Below are 26,106 nucleotides of genomic sequence, written 5' to 3' on the forward strand. Positions count from 1 at the left end.
TGTGCTGCTTGGTGGTGTGATGTCAAGCGCACAGTGCAGGTAGGCAGGATGTAGGGGGGTGATTGTTATGTGTGGGTAAGCTGCATATTTTTTTAGGAGATTGCAGGCTTTTTTTCTTTGTCATGTTTATTGAGGCTTACTTTATATACAGCAAAATTCACACTTTTAGGTGTACAGCTCAGTGAGCTTTGACAAACGTGTTGTGTAACAACCACTACAGTCAGAATATAGTCTAATATCATCACCCCAAAGTATTTCCACTTACCTTTGTAGTCAGTCATTCCCAGCCCATGACAACCACTGATCTGTTTTCTGTCTCTGTAATTTTGCCTTTTCCAGAGTGTTATGTAAATGGAATTGTACACTATTTAGCCTTTGGAGTCTGTGATGGATTGAATTATGTCCCCCAAAAATATGTGTATCAATTTGACTAGGTCATGATTCCCAGTATTGTATGATTGTCCACCATTTTGTCATCTGATGTGATTTTCCTATATGTTGTAAATTCTACCTCTAATAGGCAGCAGTTATGTTAATGAGGCAGGACTCAATCTACAATATTGGATCGTGTCTTGAACCAATCTCTTCTGAGATATAAAAGAGAGAAGAGAACAGAGAGACGGGAACCTCATACCTCCAAGAAAGCAGTGCTGGGAGCAGAGTGTGTCCTTTGGACCCTGGATTCCTGTGCAGAGAAGCTCCTAGTCTAGGGGAAGATTGATGACAAGTATTTTCCTCCAGAGCTGACATAGAAAGTTTTCCCTTGGAGCTGATGCCCTAAATTTGGACTTCTAGCCTACTAGACTGTGAGAGAATAAACTTCTGTTTGTTAAAGCCATCCAGTTGTGGTATTTCTGTTACAGCAGTACTAGATAACTAAGACAAAGTCTGACTTCCTTCACTTAGTGTGATGGTTAAGGTTGTGTGTCAACTTGGCTCGGTCATGATTGTCAGTGGTTTGGCAGTTATGATGTATTTTAGCAGCTATGTAATGATGTAATGACCTCCATAATCAAATCTAATATAATGTAGTCACCTCCATGATGAGATCTGTTATGCGCAACCAGTCAGTTGAAGGGGAGTTTCCTTGGTGGTGTGGCTGCATCCAGTATAGGTAGACTTTCTGGCAAAGCTCGCTGGCTTTTGTTCGCTCTGGATTCTACAGCTGGCTCCTGTTCATCTGACTTCTGTTTCTTGGGACTTAGTGTGCAGCTTACCTGCCAGTCTTGGGATTTGTCAGCTTCCACAGCCTGTGAGCCAGAAGCCCGCTGTCTGACCTGCTGATTTTGGGTTCACCAGCCACTGCAGCTATGTGAGTCAGGAGAAGCCTGCAGCCTGACCCACAGACTTGGGACATTCCAGCCTCTACAGCCACTTGAGCTATTTCCTTGATATAAATCTCTCTCTGTATAGATTTATGCACTTCACTGTTTTGTTTCTGCAGAGAACCCAGCCTAAGATATTTGGTATTGGGAGTGATTCTAGAGAAACAAAATTGTAAGGATGAGTTTTCTAAATTGGTTCTCATGTCTGGTTAGTCTTGAAGATGCTGATCACTCTGCTTCCAGTAGTAAAGAGGGCATTGCTAACCCATGGCTTGAGGTGACAATAGAAATATGCAGAATATCACCACCAATAGATCAAGTATTGGTGAGAGGCAAGGCTCTGGGTGATTGCATATTTGATACCTTTCTACAATTTTGTCATAATGACAAGTATAAGGAAGCTGGTGGGTTGGTCCAACTTTTGTTACACAAAATGGTGAAAGAAAGAGATGATCTCAGGGTTTTAGAGTCACAGCTCAAGTGCTGCATAAACAATGTCAAAATTTCCACTTGTGCCTTGAAAGAAGGCCTTATTTCTTGTAATAAGAGAGCTGATAGTGCCAAAAACCAAATCCAGAGTCTTATTGTAACAGTGGCTGAATTACAACACCCATTGAATTCCCAACCTCAAATGGTGTCAGAAGTTAAAGTGAGGGCATTGATTGGGAAGAAATAGTATTCTGCAACTTGGGATGGGGATTTATGGGCAGATAATCAGGAAGCTGAGCACCTAAATTCCATTGAATCACTCATGCCAACACAACCAGCCCTCTGACTCCCACCTGAAGACATTACTCCATCTTTGTCTGCTAAGCCACCCTCCCCAGTAAAACTATTAGCCCCTCTGTCCCCATCTGATGAGATTAACCCAGCTATGTCTGAAGATGCCTGAGTCATCCCCTGCAGAGGCATCTGAGTCATTACATTGCCTGAGGCAGATGCCTTACAAGACATTGCTGAATTTGTTCAGAGCATATCCCCACCACCTATTTTTGCTTCTAGACCTGTAACTAGACTTAAGTCCCAGTGAGCCCAAAAAGATGAAGTACAAAGCGTGATCCAGAAGGAGATATGCCACACTCCAAAAGAACTGCTTGAGTTTTCTAATATGTACAAACAGAAACCTGGGGAGTATGTGTGGGAACGGCTGTTGAGGGTGTGGGATAATTATGCAACGAACACAAAGTTGGATTAGTCTCAGTTTATTGATAGGGGCCCACTAAGCACAGATCCTTCATTCATTGTTTCAGTGGGAGGGATTAGGAAAGGATCTAATAGTTTATTTGGTTGGTTTGCTGAAGCATGTTATGCGATGGCCCACGCTAAATCAAGTTGAAATGCCATACTTGCCTGGGTGTACTGTAGAGGAAGGAATCCAAAGGCTTAGATAAATTGGTGTGTTAGAGGTATTTATCAGGTTAGACCCACAGATCCACACACGGAGTGCCCAGAGGCCACACCTTTTACCACAATAGTGAGGAACAAATTTGTGAAAGGAGCTCTATCATTCTTGAAGACTGCTGTGATTGTTATTTTATCTAAGTCATATTTGACAATGGGAACTGCCCTAACTGAATTAAGACACTTAACTTCAGTGGGGCTGATTGGACTCTGTGGTGGTAGAGGCTAAGTGGCAGCACTCAATCAACAAAGGCAAGGTGGGCATGGTTAGTGTAATGGACAGCGGAATCAAAGCAGTCATCAGAATAGTCTGATTCATATGGACTTAGGGTGTTGGCTACTTAGTCATGGTGTCCCTAGGAGTGAAATAGTTTGGAAATATACCAGTATTTACTTGATCGGTACAAGCAGAAGAGTTCTAGGTCAAGTGAACAGCAGTGTAACTCTAATGGCCAGAACAGAGAGTCATGGCCCCTCAATCAAATCCCAGACTTGAGCAAGTTTATAGACACACAACTCCTTGAATGAAGGGGAGGCCAGGTCCACTTGAGGAAGGACCTCATGACACTGCCAAAAATTTTTACTGTTAATCTTTCTCCTAGCCTTCCCCAAAGGGATCTATGGCCTTTTACAAGAGTAACTATTCATTTGGGAAAAGGAAATAATTTGACTTTTTAGGGATTACTAGATACTGGCTCTGAACTTACACTAATTCCAGGAGACCCAAAATGTCACTGTGGCCAGCCAGTCAGAGTGGGAGCATATGGAGGTGAGGTTATTAATGGAGTCTTAGCTCAGGGTCGGCTCACAGAAGGTCCACTAGGCCCCTGAACTCATCCTGTAGTGATTTCTCCAGTTCCAGAATGCATAATTGGAGTAGATATATATACTCAGCAATTGGAGGAACCCCCACATTTGATCCCTGACAAGTGGAGTAATGGGTATTATGGTAGGAAAGCCAAGTGGAAGCCATTAGAACTTCCCCTATCTAGGAAAATAGTAAATCAAAAGCAATATCACATTCCTGGAGGGATTGCAGAGATTACTGCTACCATCAAGGACTTGAAGGATGGAGGGGTGGTGATACCCACCACATCCTCATTCAGCTCGCCTATTTGGCCTGTGTAGAAAATAGGTGGATCTTGGAGAATGACAGTGAATTATTGAAAACTTAACCAGGTGGCTACTCCAGTTGCAGCCACTGTTCCAGATGTGGTTTCATTGCTTGAGCAAATTAATAAATCTCCTGATACTTGGTATGAAGCTATTGATCTGTCTAATGCCTTTTTCTCCATACCTGTTGTGAAGGACCATCAGAAGCAGTTTGCCTTTAGCTGGCAAGGCCAGCAATACACCTTCACTGACTTACCTCATGTGTATATTAACTCTGTAGCCCTATGTCATAATTTAGTTCACAGGGACCTTGATTGCTTTTCCCTTCCACAAAAGATGTCACACTGGTCAATTGATGATATTATGCTGATTGGACCTACTAAGGAAGAAGTGTCAGTCACTCTGAACTTATTGGTAAAACATTTACATGCTAGAGGGTGGGAAATTAATCCAACAAAAATTCAGGCACCTTCCACCTCAGTGAATTTTCTAGAGGTCCAGTGGTGTGGGGTACATTGAGATATTCTTTCTAAAGTGAAACATAAGTTATTGCATCTGGCCCCTTCCACAACCAAAAAGGAGACACAATGCCTAGTGGGCCTCTTTGGATTTTGGAGGTATCATCTCCCTCATTTGGGTATGCTACTCTGGTCTATTTATTAGGTGACTCAAAAAGCTGCTAGTTTTGAGTGGGGCCCAGACCATGAGAAGGCTCTGCAACAAGTTCAGGCTGCCATGCAAGCCACTCTGCCACTTGGTTTGTATGATCTGGTTGACCCAATGGTGCTTGAAGTGTCAGTGGCAGATAGAGACGCTGTTTGGAGTCTTTGGCAGGTCCCTATTGGTGAATCACAGCACAGACCCTTAGGATTTTGCAGCAAAGCCCTACCATCCTCTGCAGATAACTACTTTTCCTTTTGAGAAACAGTTTTTTGGCTTGTTAATGGGCCTTAGAGATTGAATGCTTAACCATAGGGCACCACATTGCCATGCTGTCTGAGCTGCCCATAATGAACTGGGTGTTGACTGACCAGAGTCATAAAGTCGGACATGCACAGCAGCACTCCATCATTAAATAGGAGGGGTATATATGAGATCAAGCCTGAGCAGGACCTGAAGGCACAAGTAAGTTGCATGAGGAAGTGGCCAAAGTGCCCATGATGTCCACTTCTGTCACATTATCTGCTCTCTCCCAGTCTGTACCTATAGCCTCATAGGGAGTTCCTTATGATCAGTTGACTGAGGAAGAGAAAACTTGTGCCTGGTTTACAGATGGTTCTATGCGATATGCCGGCACCACTTGAAAGTGGACAGTGGCAGCACTACAACCCCTTTCTCAGACCTCCCTGAAGGACAGTGGTGAAGGGAAATCCTCCCATTGGGCAGAACTTTGGACAGTGCAGCTGGTTGTTCACTTTGCTTGGAAGGAGAAATGGCCAGATGTGTGATTGTATACTGATTCATGGGCTATGTCCAGTTGTTTGGCTGGATTTTCAGGGTCTTGTAAGGAACATGATTGGAAAATTTGTGACAGGGAGGTATGGGGGAAGGGGTATGTGGATAGACCTCTTGGAATGGGCGAAAGAAGTGAAGATATTTGTGTTTCATGTGAATGCTTACCAAAGGGTAACCTCGGCAGAGGAGTATTTTAACAATCAGGTGGATAGGATGATGCATTCTGTGGAAATAAGTCATCCTCTTTCCCCAGCCACTCCCATCATTCCCCACTGGGCTCATGAACAAAGTGGATGTAGTGGCAAGGATGGAGGTTATGCATGGACTCAGCAACGTGGACTTCCACTCACCAAGGCTGGCTTTGCTACAGCCACTGCTGAGTGCCCAATCTACCAGCAGCAGAGACCAACACTGAGTCCCCAGTATGGCACCATTCCTCAAGGTGCTCATCCAGCAACCTGGTGGCAGGTTGATTACATTGGACCACTTCTGTTGTAGCAAGGGCAGAGTTTTGTTCTTACTGGAATAGACACTCTGGATATGGATTTGCCTTCCCTGCCAAAACTAACATCCACGGACTGAAAGAATGCTTTTTCCACTGTCATGGTATCCCACACAGCATTGCCTCGGATCAAGGGACTCACTTCACGGCAAATGATGTATGGTACTGGGCCCATGCTCCTGGAATTCAGTGGTCTTACCATGTTCCCCATCATCCTGAAGCATCTGGCTTGATAGGACAATGGAATGGCCTTCTAAAGACACAATTATGGCTCTAGCTAGGTGGCAATACCTTGCAGGGTTGGGGCCATGTTCTCTAGGAGGCTGTATATGCTCTAAACCAGCATCCAATATATGGTACTGTTTCTCCCCTAGCCAGAATTCATGGGTCTAGAAATCAAGGGTTGGAAAAAAGAGTGGCACCACTCACTATTACCCCTAGTGACCAACTGCAAGATTTTTGCTTCCTGTCCCCATGACCTTATGGTCTGCAGGTCTAGAGGTCTTAGTCCCAAAGGGAGGATGCTCCTACCTTGAGACATAACACTGAGTCCATCTAACTGGAAGTTAAGAATGCCACCTGGCCACTTTGGGCTCCTCATGCCTATGGATCAACAGGCAAGGAAGGGGGTTACTGTACTGGCTGATGTGATTGATCCTGATTACCAAGAGGAACTTGAATTGATATTATATATTGGGGGTAAAGAACAGTATGTCTGGAACACAGGAGATCCCTTAGGATGTCTCTTAGTACTACCATGCCCTGTGATTAAAGTCAATGGAAAACTACAGCAACCCAATTCCGACATGACTACTAATGGCCCAGACCCTTCAGGAATATAGTTTTTGGTCACACCACCAGGCAAAGAACCATGACTAGCTGAGGTACTCGCTGAGGGTAAAGGGAGTACAGAATGGGTGGTGGAAGAAGGCAGTTCTAAATACCAGCTATGACCATGTGACCACCTGTAGAAACGAGGACTGTAATTGTTAGGAGTATTTTTTCCTTGTATGTGTGCATCAAATATTTTTGTTTTCTTCACTTATGTAAAATGTAAACTGGGCTAGATGTATGCATGTTAGTTGTATCATGGTAAGCACAAATATGACTTTATAATTGTCTTCATTTATGGGTGCCAGGTTGACAAGGGATGGACTGTGATGGTTAAGGTTGTATGCCAGCTTGGTGGGGCTATGATTCTCAGTGATTTGGCAATTATGATGTAGTTTGTCAGCTATGTAATGATGTAATGACCATCATAATGAGATCTAATATAATGTAATCAACACTATGATGGAGTGTTATGAGCAGCCAATCAGTTGAAAGGGAGTTTCCCTGGGGTTTGGCCTGCATCCAATATAGGTAGACTTTCTGGCAAAGCTTGCTAGTTTTTGCTTGCTCTGGATCCTGCAGCTGGCTCCTGTTCATCTGACCTCTGGTTCTTGGGACTTGAGCTAGCCACTTACCTGCTGATCTTGGGATTCAGCAGCCTCCACAGCCTGTGAGTCAGTGGCCTGCCTTATCACTTGCCAGTCGTCATACTCATTGGCCTCTGCAGCCTGTGAGCCAGAGGCCCTCTGTCTGACCTGCTGATATTGGGTTTGCTAACCCCCGCAGCTACATAAGTCAGGAGAAGCCTCCAGGCTGACACATGGACTTGAGGCTTTCCAGCCTCTATAACCACGTGAGCCATTTCCTTGATATAAATCTGTCTATCTCTGTGTATTTTTATGCTGCACTGGTTTTGCTTCTTAGAGAATCCAGCCTAAGACACTTAGCGAAATGCATTTAAGATTCATCCATGTTGCATCATGTGTCAGTAGTCTGTTCATTTTTGTTGCTGAGTAGTATTCTATTTTATGGATATACCAGTTTCACATATTGATAATTTGCTTTGTTTCCAGTTTTTGGCTATTTGGGTAACGTGGTTGTGAAAAGTTGTGTACAGGTTTTTGTGTGGGTATATGTTTTTATTTATCTTGAGTAAATATCTAGGATTGGGATTGTTGAATATTAGGGTATTGTATGTTTACCTTTATTAGAAACTGCCAAACCGTTTTCCAAAGTGTCTGTTCTACTTTTGCATCCCTGCTACCTTGTTAGCACTTGGTATTGTCAGAGTGTGTGTGTTTTCCATTGTAATAGGTATTTAGTGGTATCTCATTATGCTTTTAATTTGCATTTCCCTGAGGCCTAAGGTGCTGAACATCTTTTCATGCATTTGTTGGTCCTCTATATCTCTTTGGTGAAGTATTGGTTCACAATTTTGGGAATTTCCATAACTTTAAAGATTGTGTAGGAGTTCCAGGTATAAGTGATATGAAGAAATACTCTCAGCAAGTTTCTTATCCTCCCTGTGCCTCATTTTCTCCATCCTTAAAATGGAGTAATAAAAGTATTTACCTCAGAGGGTTGCCATGATGATTAAATGAGATATTACCTGTAAAAGCCTTGACACAGGTCCTGCAGTTAAATTTCTTAACCTAGTACCTGGTACAAAGTAAACACTCAATAGACCAGACCAGTTGCCTTTGAGTCGATTCTGACTCATGGCGACCCGATGTGTGTCACAGTAGGACTGTCCTCTGTGTTGTTAACTATTATGGTTGATAAGCTATGTCCTTGGGTCAGTCTCTCAATTTCATTACTCAATCTCAAAAGGACGATAAAAGCTGCTTGATCTAACCCAGTGGACTGTTGTGATGATTAATTGAGCTATAATGTAATGTGATAAACAAGTTAAAATTCTATTAAAGGAAATTACTTACTGACTGAATTCTAAATAATTTCATTATACAGTTAATTCAATTAATGATTGAATGGATAATACAACATAAAATAATTCTGAACCAGATATATGGAAATGCAAATTATTTTTACTTTATTCTCGATTTTGGGTAGTCTTTACTGTTATTAGTATTAGTAAACATAAGAGAGGCTTGATATGGAAAGTTATATGTGGATGTAATATTTGACTATAAATATACATTGTATTTTTGTATATCTGAGAATATGGATTTTGAAATCAGTTATGTGCTGAAATATTAAGTAAATGTATGTCGACTTTGAGTGATTTTGTCTTACATTTTTTTAAAAGTTTGTAAAAATAAGACTCTTCATTCATTAGCAAACATTTTTTAAGTGCTTACTATGTGCCCAACCCTGTAGGGTCTCTGGGAATGCAGCAGTGAAGGAGACTCACAGAGTCCTAGTCCTTTTGTACTTTTTTGGAATACACATTCAATAGTGAAGAGCTCAGTGTAATCATAAAAAGACACCTGAAGACTTTCTTACCCACCTTTTTATAATAGTAACAACTCATTTTATCAAGTGCTTACTATATGGAAGGTATTGTACAAAAGTCTTTATATTAGAAGTATGCCAGTGCTAGTGGGATGGCCTGGCTTATGACTTATGTTAAAGCTTATGTCTACATATCTGCATGGTAGGGACTGAATATAAATTTGTTGAATGTGTAAATGAATGACTGAATGTTGATTAAAAGTTAGTTGTTTCAGTGAAGAACTCATCTAGAAGGAAAGGAAGCTGTTTCAAAGAGAACCTTACGGTGGGTAAATACCTTCAAGTGTCTCTATAGCCACATTTTTGCAATATTTTCTGTGTTGATCAGATATTAGGGGGCTGATTTACATTCTTCAAACTTATTTTTTAGTCTGACATGCTGAATTATTAAGCTACAGAGAATGGGGACTACACATCTGCATATTCCTGCTACTGGTCTACCATGGAGACCAAATTAGAGATCAGAGGGTTTGCTGGTGAACAAATAATGATTTCTATCTGAAATGAATAGTATGCAATTTCTTCCTGACCTTAAATTTTTTTTTAGGTATTGCTGGGTGCTGTGCCAAAACAACAGTTGCTCCTTTGGATCGAGTAAAGGTTTTATTACAAGCTCATAATCACCATTATAAACATTTAGGTGAGTTGATGGATGCTAAAGATAAAAATGAATGAAAACATTCCCTATCTGCTTGCTTGGCTTCCTGCTGTAAATTATAGTGGAAAGAGGACACTAAAGGAAGGTTCAGGTTTGGGGGCACATTTTGCAAGGGATATATCTCCCATCCATTTTAATCTTTTCATTTGAAATACTGGTTATATTTATTATCATTTCAGTGTCCTGATAGTCGCCAAACCAAAATCTTGGACTCATTGAAGTAAGTGTTTTGTTTATTGGGGTCAGCAAGTCATATCCTTCACGACACTCATAACAGCTCATCCTGATTAGTAATGGAAATAAGATTTGAGAACTATTAAAATTGAAATAGTCATTACCCTAAACAGTTAAATAAGTCTTCCAGAAATCTTAGTGCAAGCAGAATCTAATGGCATTTAGTATATAAACTGCATTATTTAAAAAAAAAAAATCAAGCCCTTGGTTGTTTCTTACAAACATAAAAACTGGCCATTTACATTAACATGAACTCTTTAATATGTCATTGGTGGAAGTAAGAACTTTTTACAGCCTCTTTGGAATATAGTTTGGCAATATCAAAAGCCTTGAAAAGGAGCATACTCTTCATCTTTGCAGTTCCAGTTTAGGAAGTTATCCCAAGGAGGTAATCAGAGATGTGTTCAAAGATGTATATATAAGGATCAAAGCATTATTTATGTTGGTAAAAGTAAATACATAAATAAAACAACCAAACTGTTCAAAAATAAGAAATTGACTAAGTTTTACTTTACCCATATGATAGCCTGTTTTGCAGTTGTAAAACATCTTATTGTGCAAGAATATTAATTGTCGGAGGACAATGTTTATAATGCGTTAGTTAACTAAAGACTACTACAAAGTGATGTAATCATACTATATTTAATTTAAACGAACGTGTGTTTAGACAAAAGTCTGGAAGAATAACCATTAACGTTAAATGGTTAATTTCTAGTGGTGGGAATAGAGGAAATTTTTTCCCCTCCAAGCTCATTTGTAATGCACATTGGACATATATTATTTTTGCAATTAGATGGAAAAAAGATTTAAAAGGAAAAAAAACTAATACGGACTGAGACCAAGAAAGAAATTAAGCCGGGGTAACTGACTCATACCACTCCATTGCTTTATAGTTTCATGCTTCTGTAGATAGGAATGATGTGTGCTGTGCGTGATCTATGCAGTAACATTATATAAACCAAAAAAACCCAAACCCGTTGCCGTCGAGTCAATTCTGCCTCATAGCGACCCTATAGGACAGAGTAGAACTGCTGCATAGGATTTCCAAGGAGCGGCTGGTGGATTTGAACTGCTGACCTTTTTGTTAGTAGCTGAGCTCTTAACCACTAAGTCTGTCTATACAGTGGCAGACTTACTGATTAAGAATAAGAATGAATTATTTTTCTAATTTAAAAATTTTTTATATTGTACTTTATATGAAGGTTTACAGAACAAATAGTTTCTCATTAAACAGTCAGTACACATACTGGTTTACGACATTGGTTAACAACCCCGCGACATGTCAACACTCTCCCTTCTCGACCTTGGAGGACCTTTTTTTTTCCTATTTGGTTTTTAAACTATTTTTTCTCAAAAGACTGGATGGATATTTCAAAGATAGTATAATTTGTAATTATATAGAACTTGAGAATCAATCCATGTAAATTTAGACTGTGTTAATTTAGCTCACATCCTTGTCACTGTTTTTTATACTAAGTAGGCCTGTGCTTTTGAGTCGGAATTGACTCCACGGCAACGGGTTTTTTTTCCTTAGGCCTGTACTCAAAATTGAAAAAAAAATTACTGTCTCTGTGTCCGGCAGTAAATTCTGTATCTTCACATAGTGTACACATGTGTAGAAAGAATCAACCTTTGAACTCATTGAGGGATTATTAAAAAAAAAAAAAAAAAATGGAAAGGAAGATAATAATTTTCTTTTCATATCTAAGTTAAACCTGAAAAGGAGATGAATGGTATTACTTGTTATCTTAAGGTGTTTCGTAATGACTGAACCTGTGACTGTCTGATCAGGATTTTTTTTTCCTTTAACATCCTCCCTGTACTGCTGATGTATGTTGTTTTGTTTCCTGATTTGTAATCACTGATTACATATTCACATTAGATTTTATGCTCTCCAAGACTACATGCGCGGGTTACAGTGTACCCTACAAGGCGTGCAAAATTTATAATAGAATTCCTGGAGTGTAACAATGGAACTAGTGGTGTAGCATACCCATAGTTCCATGTGTCTTTATAATACACAGGCCAAAAAAAAGTACTGGTGGCTTTTTGTTTTATTTTAAAAACATTCTTGGACATTTTCTTTCAGACATCTTGCCCCTTTTATATGCATAATTAAAAAAAAATTTCTTTTTTAACATGATTTTTTAGAATTAAAAAAGTGATGAAGCTATGCTATTGAATAAAACTACTACTTCTGCTTTAAATTCTTTTAAAAAAGTGTGACATTATTTCTAAGGCATTTTGATTTTAAACCAAAATTATTATGACCAAATGAAAAAGAAGGGGTATAATTTAAATTTCTCCCTCCCCCAATTTACAGTGTTAGTGTAAGAAACTTTTTCCCTGTAATATTTCAAAAACCCTCGACCTCTGCATAGCTTTTTATAACCAAACGTGATATAAAAATAAGTAGATGAATCATAATAAGATTTAAAAAACTTCTTTACTTTTTATTTTGTTGCTTTTACATTTCATTTATTTATGTATTCATTTTGTTTTTAGTATTTGTAAGATTTTCACAAGGTTCATAATTCAAAAAGTGTAAAAAGCAAAATGTCTTTCTCCCATTTCCTTCTTGGAATCAAGCATTTTTATAAATTTCTTCCATTTCCTTCCAGATCTAATCTATACTTACACAAATATATACTTATATTTTACCAAATGTTAGTTCCTTCTGACCCTAGCTTGATAAAGTAAGTAAAGATTCTAAGAGGATTTAAATAATACACAGCTTGATGTAACAGGTATACAGGGAACTCTGCACCTTACAGAGAATATACATTCTTTTCAAATATTCTTGTAACATTTGCAAAAATGGGCTCAGTGTTATGCTTTCATAGGAAGATCTCAATTCATTTCCTAAAGTAAAAATAGTACAGATCATAGGTTGAAGAAGACAATTTAATTATCTCAGTGGATATTTAGCAACCATTTCAAAACATTTAACATCCATTCTTTGTCTGTCCACTTGTTTGACTTTCTATTATTTTGTTTTAGGTGAAATTTTGTAAAAAAACATATGATTTTTAACAGAATTTGAGAATTTTGGGCTTTTAATAGAGAAATTGAAACTATTCTTTTTTTTTTTTTGCTCATTGATTTATTCACTCAACTATCTTATTTTATGTTTTCTGTTTTGTTTGCTTTCTTCTATCTTTTCCTCCCCAGTGCCTCCTCTTTGTTTCCTGGATACCCGTTTTTGAAAGTACTATATCTGTTTCAATTTTCTAATGGTTTCTTGTGAGGCATTGGCAGTTCAGTGGTAGAATTCTCACCTTAGTCTGGGAGATTTGGGTTCGGTATCCATCTAGTGCACCTTGAGTAGTCACCACCCGTCTGTCATCGGAAGCGTGCATGTTGCTATTATGCCGAGCAGATTTTAGTGGAGCTTCTAGACTAACAAGTATGGCCTGGTCCTGGTGATCTGCTTTCATAAATCAGCTACTGAAAACCCTGTGGATCAGAATGCCTGATCCACAACCCATCATGGTGATAGCAGATGGCGCAGGACCAGGCAGCGTCTTGTCCTGTTGTGCGTGGGGTCGTCATGAGTTAGGGGCCTACTTGATGGGCAGCTAACGACAATGATTTCTCCAAAAAAAAAAAAACTAATAAATCATTTATGACAATCAAGAAGTTTTAAAGAATAATAAATATATGCAGACCCACACAGAGCTTCAGAAGTAAGCATTATTTATACAGTTAAAACCTCCTCTGAACTTTTCTAGCATTGATGCTTTCCTGTCTGTAGTAGATTAGCACGGTTCTAAATGTGAGTACTCTTAAATTGTTACAAACACATTTGAGTAAAATTAAACAGGGCGTAACCTTTGCCCCCTCTTCCAGCAAGAGAAGGCTGTAATATAAGTCTTTTTAATAGGGTGTTGGCCTTTTAGAGATCGACTTATTAAAAAATTCTTTTAGGATGCATCTTTTCTTTGATGCAAGTACCTACAATTCTAATTACTGACAAGGGCTCAAAAGATTACTTTCATCCTAAAATTTGAAATGGACCTAGTGATTTATTTTGTATTTTATCAAATTTTTGCTTGAAAAATTTAATTGGGAACCTGAATTTACATCGTTGAATACTGGAAGTAGGGATGTGTTTATGAGAAGTTCTTCTGTATACTGCTAATAGCACTAGCGATTGATGCTAATGAAGTAATAAACACATCAATATATACAGATCAGAACACAGGCCCTGTTTTATCAGTGTTTGCAATTAGTGAAAATTTACTCCAAAATTTAAATCTTTTTTATAGGTACTCTCTTTATTTGCTTGTTTTTTTTTTGTTTTAGCATTTTTCTTATATAAACAAGTAATACACATGTATTTGGTCTATTTGGGAAACCTTCCTTCAGACTTCCAGATAGGGTCGATCATTTTCAGTGTGGTATCTGGACCTTGAATACATTTCTGTTGCTGTACATATATAATGTGAGAATTTGTTTTAATTCTGTTTTCCTGTCTATGTTAGGAGCTCATTGAGAACACATAATGGGTCATTTATCAATGATTTCCTAGCACTCTGTAGTGTTCATGCTTAATAAATATTTGTTAAGTTGGTATAGTTTAATATAATTTATTGTAACTATAAATCTAATTTTCTATAATTTGTGGCTGCTCTTGTTTTAGATTTTATGTTTTATATTTTTACAGGAGGTATATGTATTTATGTAATTTGGATATATGGTGTATATTTAGTAGGTTTAACTGTTATACAGAAATTGCTATTCATATAATTCCTCAAGCAAACTGATACTATGAATGACAGCATAGTAATCTTTATCTATGATTGTCAAGAAAATGTGAATTTAGATGGTCTTCTGTTTAGTAGTATTTTGCTTCTAAAAATCTTTTTTTAAAAATAGGAGTGTTTTCTACATTACGTGCTGTTCCCCAAAAGGAAGGATACCTTGGTTTGTATAAAGGAAACGGTGCAATGATGATTCGAATCTTTCCCTATGGCGCAATCCAGTTTATGGCATTTGAGCAGTATAAAACGGTACTTGAACTTTTATCTTGTTTTTCTTATGTACTTATATATCATGCTTACTTGATGAGGCATTTACTTTTGCCTTTAAAGTTATTTTGGATGATTGGATAAAGTGTAATACCTTTTTGAAGGATTAATACTTGTGGTAGTTTAAATTTTTAAAGATAGTTTTGTTTTGGCATTATCTATTTCCAGAACTGTTCATCACTTATGTTAGTCATAAGTTAGAATTAGTTACAAAATTCTTTATGTTCAGACTTATGAAAGAGGTGGCAAAATATCCTTCAAGTAAATAATAATCCATATATTACTAGCTTTTTTTTTTTTTTTGCAGTGTTTCAGGAGAAATGATTTTTTATAAAAATATCCCAGTAGTTAGTTATACCAACAAACATTTTTTGTAAGCCTAGTTTACATGCATCAGTATACCTACAAGGCTAAAACTCTATGCTAATTTACTTTTTGAACCTTTTAATGAGCTCCAGTCAGAGCATCATTATTACCCAATTATAAAGATGCTTCCAATCATGTGGTTTCATCTGCATGCGCTACAAGCTGTTGTTTTTGTTACTGCCAGTGTTTTTATAGTCACTGATTTTGTCAAATTTTCTGGTGTTTTAGCTACAATATTGTGGTAATTAGAATGGGAGAGGGGTGATACCATGAGTTACCGTGCTGAGTATTACTAACTTTTTTAATGTGCTTTTTGTTCGTCAGTTGTAGGAGAGATCACTGTGGTGTTCGATTTTCATATTAAATAAAATAGTTAAACTATATTGTAAAAGTTTGTTTTGGAGTGATTCTATCAGTTAACAGCTTTTCCCATCTTACTCTTTGATTGCGGATGACACAGGACCAGGCAGTGTTTCGTTCTGTTGTACATAGGCTTCCTGTGAGTCGGAACTGACTCGATGGCACCTAACAACAACTCTTTGATGAAGTTTCCCCTCTCTGGCTGAATGAAAGTTTATCCTCTCAGACATTGTCTTAACACAGAAAGGGGTTAAGTATGTTTTTCAAAGGGTATCTTAGAGTGAAATGTAAGCTGTAGAGATGGGAACAAAAATCTAGGCTAACCAGTCAGATAAAATTGTTAAAATTGCTAGAAGTATATTAAGACTTAGTTCTGTCTAATCTAGCATTCTGCTGTGACTATCCCCATTCAAACTTTAAGGGTTTGTAGTTATCCATATACAATATAAGTGTATTTGTCAATTCTAAGCTAGGCCTCTTCTGTAAAAGTACAAATGTTAGAGCAGAGGCTACAGAGGCAATATCTGACAACTTTCTGATGTTATGTAATACTGCCAGCTTTATATAATTGTGTTTATTTCATTCACCTGTATTATTACTTTTGTTATACTTCTGCAGCTCTTTTGAAATTAGATTTCATTATTAAACAGTGAAATTTGTGATATTTAAAAAATATCTCACTTAAGTCATTGTTTTTGGTTTTTAGTTAATTACTACAAAGCTGGGAGTTTCAGGTCATGTACACAGATTAATGGCTGGATCCATGGCAGGTAAGAGGAGTGGGTATCTTCTATTTCTGACAAAGTCATTTTCTTTAAAATGTTTGATTTGGTTTAGATAATATGTGTGACATTGGTTAGGTAGCACATGTTTATTATCTTTCCACATTTTGTTATAGAAATCTATTAACTCTTAGTCTGGGTTCTCTAGAGTAAAACCAATGAAACTTATATATAAATATATATATAAAGATTTACTTCAAGGAAATACCTCATGCAGTTGTGGAGCCTGGCAGGTCCCAAACTGTGGGTCAGGTGGCAGGCTGAAGGCTTCTACTGGCTCATGTGGTTGCAGGGACTGACAAACTCAAAATATGCAGTTCAGGTGGCAGGTCTAAGGCTTATGCTAACTCATGTCCCAAGAACTGGAGGTCAGACGACAAGAAGCATGCAGGATCAAGAGAGAGTGCGAGCTTTGCCAGAACATCCATTTATATACTGGAGCGAGGCCCCTCCCCCAAGGAAACTCCCCTTTCAACTGATTGGCTGCTCACATCAAATTACAAAATGGAAGATGATTACATAGCGTTGGCCAAACCACTGAGAATCAAATCCTAGCCAAGGTGACACAACATTAACCATCACACTCTCCTAACACAAAAATATTATTTTACAGGAGAAGAAGTTAAGGAATAGTTTAAATTTACAACTATGTGAAAAGCATGCATTCCTTTTTACCTAGCAATTCTACTTCTAGGAACTTATCTTCTTTTTAAAAAAAAATTAAAAAAAAACCAATACATATATATATATATATATACCATATTTTTATGCAGATAACGCATGCATTCTACATTTTTTTGCCAACTGCACCCTCCCCTGTGTGAGGAGTTTTCGTAAGTGCATTATGCCATTTTTTTTACTTGTTGCTGTAGATAGTATTAGATATTGTTGCTGTATATATTGTTAGATATTGTAGAATAGGTGTGTTATTTGCATGAAAATAGGGTAGTATATACAGTGAAAATAATTCAACTCATTAGAGGTAATCACTTTTAACAGTTTCTTATGTGTGCTCTTTTCTAATGATATTCCATAATATTATGACTTTCCTTTTAGAATTATATTAATATTCTTTTCTTTATCAGTACATAGATCTGCCTTATTCTTTTTGAGAGCTGCATTACATTCTCAGTTATGAATGTACCATGATTTATTTAATCAGTCCTCTGTTGATTGACATTTGGGATATTTTCTGAGATGGGAAATTACTGTATCCATCGAAAGATAAGTGCATTTCAATTTTGAAAGACATTGCCAGACTGATCTCCATAATACCTTCAATGACTTGTTTTCCTTCCACATTCTGTCAACACTGGATCTTATCAAACTTAATATTTGCCAGTTAATTGTGAGTAAGTCTCACCAGCTTTTCAAATGTTTATTGACCATTTGTATTTTTTTTACTTTCAGCCTTCGGTTGTTTCTATTTTTTAAATATTTGTATGAGTATGGGAATTTAGGATGTACTAATTCTTGTCAAATGTTGCCAATATTTTATTTCCCAGTTTTAGATTTGCAGTTTGACCTTATTTATGATCTTAAAAAAAGAAATAATCCAAAACTTTTGGTTTTTTTCCATACGGAAGTTTTACATAGCAAAATGAGTTTGCTTTGTGGCTTCAAAATTTTGTGTTGTGCTTAGAAATGCCTTTCCCATTCTAAGATAAAAACATTTAATCATGTTTTCTACTAAAACTTTGTATGTGTATATGTGTTGATCTTTCTAATATTTCTTCTTATATAAGGGATGAGATAGAGAGTGAAAAAAATTACTCTCTAAATGGCTAGTCAGTTGTGCTAAGATCATTTACTCGATAATTTATCCTTTTTCCTGATTTTAAACACCACCTCTATCATATACTAAGTTCTGTGAATTTATTTAAGAGAAGAATTAAGGTCATGTACAGTGATATTTAGCTACAAAACTGTTCATTACAGTTTTGTTTATCGCACTGAAAACCAAACCAAACCCATTGCCAGTGAGCAAATTCAAGCTCATAGCGACCATACAGGACAGAGTAGAATTGCCCCATAGGGTTTCCAAGGAGCAGCTGGTGGATTTGAACTGCCAACCTTTTGGTTAGCAGCTGAGCTCTTAACCACTGCGCCTCTATCACACTGAAAGGTAATTTAAATATATAGAACAGAAAAGTGGTGGGGAAAAAATCAATATATCAGAATTCTACACATCCGTTAATATATTTTTTGTAGAATTTGTATGTATTTACAAACAAAGACATTCACATTATAAGTAGAAAGAAAGCAAGTTACAAAAGAAAATGAATATTATGTATCATATTTTGGCTTTTGCAAAATAAATGCATATATATATACAGATAAAATATCTGCAAGGTTATATATCAACACATTAACAGTTTTTATTTCTGATGACGGAAATAAAATGATTAGAAGGTTATATATTAAAATCTTAATTGTTGTGGTTATCACAGGGTTTATAGGATTTCAGCAGATTTTTCTGGTTATTGCTTTAGTCACGGTATGACACACCCCATGGTGATGTCAGGTTTCCGTAACCAAGATTCTGTGCCATCCGTGGGAAGGAGAGAAATGTGGGTGGTCAGAGACTATTTGGCCTTTATGGGTGAATGGACCTCTGATATTCAGTATGCACAGTTAAAGCATTCTAGTAATGCTAGAGCCCTTGAGGTCTACAGGTATGATGTGGTAGGGACAGATGTTGACCAGGTAGGTGCCAAAAAACAACAGAAACCTTTGGTTAGATGTAGATGCTATGGCCACAGATAATCATCTTTTTGGTTGTTAAGGTTACAGGCTAGGTCTTGGACGACAGGTGTTAGAGACCTCCCAGACAACATCTCAGATTCTAAAACCATTGATTCCTCAGCCTACGTTTGTACCTATATTCACAGTGTCTGACCTGACTTGCCCCGTCCATGGTTTTGCTTTATCCAGTGTTCAGTTAGTTCTCCTTCACGCCTAGCTGGCTGGCCCAGGTTCAATAAGTAGTAAAAATAACCAGGATTAATATTCAAAATATTTGACAACCCAACTTTGTATAGGTAGTGATAAATAGAAAAGGTTCTGAAAGCCTCCTGCTGTGCCAGGTATTAACTCCGTAGTGGCTGGGTCATGAGATGGTGTGTGGTGGTGGGGCGAGTTCCTGGGGAAGGGTCACCAGAGTCATGGTGGTGGAGATCTTGAGGAGTTGGAGCAGTAGCGATTGTCAGTTGGTATGGAAATATTCTAGTATTTTACACTGACATAATGGTACTGGTGCGTAACATTAGCTAATATGTGTTTATCACTTGTGTGCAGTGCAAAGACCTGAGCACTTGACACGCAATCCTTGGACTCTTGACATGTCATCCTGAGAACAATACTATGAGGAAAGTGCTGTGATTATCCTCAAGTTATAGAAGAGAAATTTTAGTAAAGTTTCTAAATCTTAAAATTTATGATTTCTAATATCACTTTTTAATTTTCTGTGTCCTAAACTTTAACTTTACAAGTGAGTGGTCAAAATCCTTTCTTTGAAGGTAGGAGGAAACGTGAAGTAGGATTATGAATATGAGTTAAATTTCAAAGACTTTTTTTTTATGGCCCTTGATTATTGAATTGCATATTCATTCAAATAGTGTTTCTAGCTTTATTTTTCTGAAATTAAAGGCATGTTAGCATCAAAGTTTCAATATTATAAAACAATAAGAAACAAAGAACCTGAATTATCTTAAAGAAAAAAGTTTTTTTTTACATTCTAGTTATTATAGATAAGACCAATGCTACTGCTATCTAATATTTCTATTTTTATTGTCATGCTTAATTACAATTTACATTCTGATTCTGTGCTATAAATGGTTGAAATGAATGTTCTGGTTATTTTATTTATAGCTGGTATCTTTGCTCTTGTACCTTTGGTAGCCTTTAAATGTAAGTGTGGAAATTTTGTATTTGCCAAAGAAAAAAATAGATTTTTCATGATCATCTCAGTAGAGCTTATTTTAAAGCTTTTGTGAACTTTAGCCTTTTCCATCACCCTACAGCTAGAATCCAGTATATGCTGAATCTCATTCTGCCAGGAGAAGGGAAAACTGGAGACTCAGAATCAAGCTTTATATATTTAAGGAAGGGCTTTTCCTTTTTCCTTTATGTATGTTTCAAATGTCTGAAATTAGTTTGACTCTGCCAGTTGCCGTGAAACTAAGCGTGACAGCATAAAGAGGAGAGAAAAAAGAACTGAATTATCAGCAGCTAGAAGTGGTGAGCTGAGTTCTGCTTGCTGCTCTGCCTGGTCTAATTTGGCTTGGTGTTCTGGTGCAGGGCTGGGTGACTAAGTGGACGGAATAGTGCCTGAGATCCTGGCTGGCCTCCATTACTCACATGCCCTTTGATTATGGGCGGATCACCTGTAGTAGGGTAAGAACATCACAAAGTCTAGTAAAGCAAAAAGTAAGTTTTATTTGGCATATATTCAAAAAGGGCTGAAGTGGGAAGCGGACAACCATGCTGCCAGAGCCATGTCTGCCCAAGTCCAAGGAAATATCAGAGAACAGACAAAAGTGGGAAAAGGGACAAGCCTGCTGCTACAGCCATGTCTGCCTGAGTACAAAGAATATTACAGATTAGGCAAGAATGGGAAAACAGACAAGCCTGCTGCCACAGCCATGTCTGCCCAAGTCCAGAGAACATTACAGAATAGGCAAGAATGGGAAAATGGACAAGCATGCTGCCACAGCCATGTCTGCCTGAGTCCAGAGAACATTACAGAATAGGCAAGAATGGGAAAACGGACAAGCATGCTGCCCCAGCCATGTCTGCCCGAGTCCAAAGGACCATTGCAGAGTCATCAGTATATATTAACGTTACAAATGGGCAAAACCATTGAAAGCTTAGCCTTTTCAGATTGGCTAGAAACTGTGATCCTACATTTTAAATTGTCTTTCTCAACAATCATTGGTACAGGTTTCAGTAAGGACAGTCAGGAGGGTCTTCATTGGTCCAAGAAATTTCTAGTCACGAAATGGTAATAGAAAAACGTAAGAGTGGAAAGTCTTCTGTGTTCTGTTTGATTGGCTTTATGTGAAAGTTTCCCTAAAAGATATTTTCCAGGATTATCTTAGCTATTGTCTTTATACCTCAGGGCCCAGTTGGTGAGTCCTTGTGAGCCCAGCTCCAGCTGGATCACATTCTCTATGCTCAAGGAGAGGGAATAATAACTCCAGGATTATTTCCTAAATCACACCTAAGCTTTCTGTAACTCATCCATTTGAAAAGTGGAGCTTATGGTTTCTCAACTCTCTCTGAGTTCTGAGGGTCAGAGGAGAGAATTGCTATGAAAACATTCTCAAAGATCTGAGGTCCCACATGTTTATGAGGGAAGATTAGTAAACCTTCCATGCTCTTGAACCAGCCATCTGAATTTTTTATTCCTCTTTTGCTTCATTTGTAATGTAGGAAAAAATTTTATTTGTAAGTAGAGGTAATAGTCAAAATATCGAGCAACCAGTATAGCAGGAGCAGCAACCAATCAGAATGGCGGCTAGACATCAACTAGATTGGCTGTATGGTGCAGTCCAGTGATTTGTTGGAGCCAATCCAACCCTGGTTGCACACTGTTGTTTTGAGAATCTCAAAGAGGCTTGGAGGCACTTTTCCCAGATACCTCTATATTTAAAAGGGAACTCTGTCCCCCATGAGCCCTGATCCAGAATTCCAAAGCAGCAAGCTTCCTACACATTTGTAGAAATTGCTCTTATGAGCTGTTAGTCCAATGAATTTTTTAAAATCAGAATTTAACTTCTTTAATTGAATTTGAGGCCTGATGTATATATGTTCATCGAGAAGGAGAGTTATGATGCTTAGACTTAAGCTCTCTAGCCTTTGCCTTTTTGACTTATATTGTGAGCTTTGATTTCCACATGAGGATACTGTACAAAAGTTATCCACAGTCACACACAGTTCTTTTGGGTAATAACGATTGCAAATATGGCTCCTGAATGTCATAACTGAACTGCCTTTCCCTAGAACCATCTTTTAAGAGCATGATTTTCATTAACACACTTATCAGAGGTTGCACACAGCTATAAATAGGTGTATTTTGATAATTTGCAACTGATTTTTAATTAATCATCAGAATTGAAGTAGTGATGTGCTTCAAAGGACAGGATGTAATAGAGTTGGGCTTCCTTGGACATCTATTCCAGACCAATTTTCTTAGCTTTGTGGCTTAACTTTTGTGTCTGTGATGCATGGGACCCTTCCTTCGTCTGAAGTATGTATTTAGAATCCATATGTTTTTGTTGAACTTTTGGATATGTGCATGAATTCTGGATGCTGCTCCCACTGAGGCAGCCTCAGATGGGAATAGAGTATGGCGTACTGGGAAGGAAGCCGTCTCTGAAAATTAAAATCTACTTTCAGATTTACTAAGAAGTTGGAGAGGAAGGGGATGAAATGATGAGGATCCGGATATGCTCCTCTACTCCAACCCTGCATTATCCAACTTCTAATCTCTTCTCCCCTTCCTCTGCCCTCTCCACTTTGTAGTGTTAGCTCCTTGGTTAAGAAGCTCTTGTGTTTCTTTTTGTAGCAGAATAAACAATTCATATTTACCATATTTTCTGAATATGATCTCCAGAGTTTTAATGACCAAAGATTTGTGTCTTTTGCAGTTTGGTTAGAAACATAATTAGTGATCAGAGTTTTTTTTTTTTTTGCTTAATCATACAGTGAGTATGCTGAGTAGATTTTGGAAGATAGTGTTGAGCTCTTTTGAGCATGCCAAATTAGCAGAATCCTCTAATTGCTGGTTAAAGTATGTTCTTAGGTTTACCGCAGTTCCTGGAATTCTAGATTATAAAGACAGTAAGAGGATGAGAATTTAGAGAAAAAAGTCTCACTTGATTTGCATTCATCATTAAGTCCTCAGTTTCTTGACCAAAGGGAAGAAGAGAGGAGAGTTTGCTCATACACAAAAATTGCAGGCACATCTCAGCTTTATTGAGTCTCATTACTTCCTGGTAGGTGAAGATATTCTATTCTTTATTTTGAATTGTAGTTGTAAAATGGGAGAAGAAGAAAACTGTAACCACCACTATTTGAGTAAGTAGTTTCTGATTTCCTTTATTTGCTCTTGGAGGGCTTTTTTTTTTGGTCTTCATGTGAAGCAGTGCTAGGTAGAATAGTAAGGAGGAGGTATATGAGTGTACAAAAAGGTCCCAAAGGGTAGACACTAGCTTTATGAATTGAAAATCCCAGTGACCCTCTGGATGACTGGTATGTATGTCTATCTAGTACTAAAGCTCAACTGAATTCCCACATTGTTACATATTCCTCTCCAATAATCCTCTGATTGTGCTCCCTTTTTATTCGAATCCTTGAGCATTGATGTGCAGGGAAGAGAAAGGTTGGGGGTTGTGGGATACTTTGGTAAGACTAGGCACAAATGATTTGGTTCTCAATGGGAACCTTCTCAAAACAAATTGCTCTAAAAAGAATAGACTGGGAGAATAACAATAGCTAACACTCCCTATAGCATTTACTTTGTGCCAGGAATTATTTTAAATGTTAATTTCTATTAACTCGATCTTCATAAATCCCTGATTTGGAAACCTACTTGTTATAATCCCCATTTTATCGGTGATGAAACTGAAACCCAGGTTATGTAATTTGCTCAAGGTCATATAGCTAGTTAGTAGTGGAGTTTAAATTTGAACCCACACAGACTCACTCTGGAGTAAATATATAGTCTTATCACTTGCTATAAAGAAAAAAGAAGTGGTTTTAAAATAAAAAAATAGCTGCAATGAAAAAAAAAAGTTATCAAATCAAGATAATAATACTAGTGCTGGATTTCTTGATAGGCACTACATGTGTATATGGGCTCCCAGCAAAGCAGGGACTCCAGAAATAAAGATGAAAATGTTTTTAAGAGGTGGACATTCGATATTTTAAAAAAGCATTGACATATTTTGTACTTTTTAAAGCTAAGCCTTTACCTTTACAAACAAATTTCTGTATATACTTGTTTTTTAAAAATAATAAATAATTATAACCTTCATTCCAACTCATAGCGACCCTATAGGACATAATAGAACTTCCCCATAGGATATCCAAGGAGTGGTGGATTCCTACTGCCGACCTTTAGTTAGCAGTAGAGCTCTTAACCACTATGCCACCAAGGCTCCACTCTTTTTTTTTTTTTAATATTGTATTTTTATTCCATAACATTTATTCTACTCATTTTTTACCAGTTCATAATTTTGACCAGTCTGTTAATTCACTCAGTTATTTCCTATTAAACCACTTGGAGTCAGGCAATTAGAGACTTGGAGAAGGCAACTAGAAGGCTTAGAATATGTGAGGAGGAACGAAGAAATAGAGGAAGTCAGAAAAGCAAGTGGGAGTTCTAGATTAGTAAAGAGAAAGAAATAAGGGAGTTGTAAATATTTACCGAAGTTGTAAAATAAAATGGCAAGAGATGACTTGGGAAAATCCTAGCAAAATTTGATATTTAACTAAATTGTGTCAGCGTGATCAAACCTTAAAACTGTCAGCCTTTCAGATCTCTTCTACACTTGTTATACTTCTTACTAAGAATTATTACAATATAGATGCAATTAATGTATAGATAATCTGTCCTAATTTTATTTCTAAAATTTCCCCTTGCAAAATCTTCAACTCAAGCTGCAAAAAAATTAAGCCAACTTGCAAAATAGATAGTTTTAAGAATATCTGGATGATAAAGTATTTGTTGTGATTTAAATGTAATGTTATTGCCCTGCCTTGCCTGAGGAATATCCTCCTTGGACTGTATTCGTTTACATTCACTTTAAAAGAGGACATTTAGACAAGTCACAGCCTTGACTGTCAGACATGGCTGATTTGAATACCAATAGGTAGAAAACGAATTCCTTAAAATGCTTTGGAAATGAATAGCTAGAAGACAGCTGCAATGAAGAACTCACTATCAAATTGTTGAAATGGGGAATTGACATTTCCAATCACTGGACTGATGAAGTACCTGAAGTAAAATTTTAAGTATGAAAAATGCTAAGCAAGTGATTAACATGAAAAAAATTATGAGGAAGGCAACATTGCATCATGGTAATAGCCAGACAACTTAGTTTCAAGTCTTACTTTGTGATACACAAACGCTCTGAATTTGGGCAAGTTACTTAACTAGTCTGGCCTCAGTTTTCTCAATTTGTAAAGCAGGAATAATAATGTCTGCCTTGTAGGACTGGTGGTGGCATTTGATATGTTAAGGATTGGAGGTAGTGTTTGTAAAGTGTCTGGTGTGATGTGTTGGCACATAGTAAACAGTCATTATTGCTATGTGCAAACTAAAAAAAAAAGGAAGATTTAAAACAGCTGAACCACAGGTATGCTAATCATAAAATCGGTTTTTCTTCAGTGGGTCTAACCTGTTCTGACCACCGTTAGGCTAACCTTGATCCAAATTATTGCTTGTATTTAAACTGAAGCTGCACTGCTTAATATATTATTCAAATTGATTTTCCTGTCATTGTCTAAAGGAATGACTTTTTTTAATTCTCAGAGAAGGGTTGCATGTGTTTGCGCTGAAGTATTGGGTGTG

General features: G+C 37.5%; 1 protein-coding gene across 3 annotated transcripts in view; it reads left to right on the plus strand.

Annotated features, from left to right (window-relative positions):
* LOC101340760 (graves disease carrier protein) overlaps window positions 1-26,106 on the plus strand; it is a 99,396-nt gene that overhangs the window by 9,709 nt on the left and 63,581 nt on the right. The window contains exons 2-4 of one of the 3 annotated variants that reach the window (XM_023740755.1): window positions 9,647-9,739; window positions 14,870-15,003; window positions 16,454-16,517. In XM_023740755.1, coding sequence (XP_023596523.1) covers window positions 9,647-9,739; window positions 14,870-15,003; window positions 16,454-16,517 — 291 coding nt within the window. Of the gene's footprint in view, window positions 1-9,646; window positions 9,740-9,942; window positions 9,978-14,869; window positions 15,004-15,104; window positions 15,997-16,453; window positions 16,518-26,106 lie in introns of those variants that run through there. The other 2 variants (XM_023740752.1, XM_023740754.1) reach the window with 2 other exon arrangements.

Source organism: Trichechus manatus, unplaced genomic scaffold (genome assembly GCF_000243295.1).
Source record: "Trichechus manatus latirostris isolate Lorelei unplaced genomic scaffold, TriManLat1.0 scaffold00163, whole genome shotgun sequence".
Taxonomy (NCBI): Eukaryota; Metazoa; Chordata; class Mammalia; order Sirenia; family Trichechidae; genus Trichechus; species Trichechus manatus.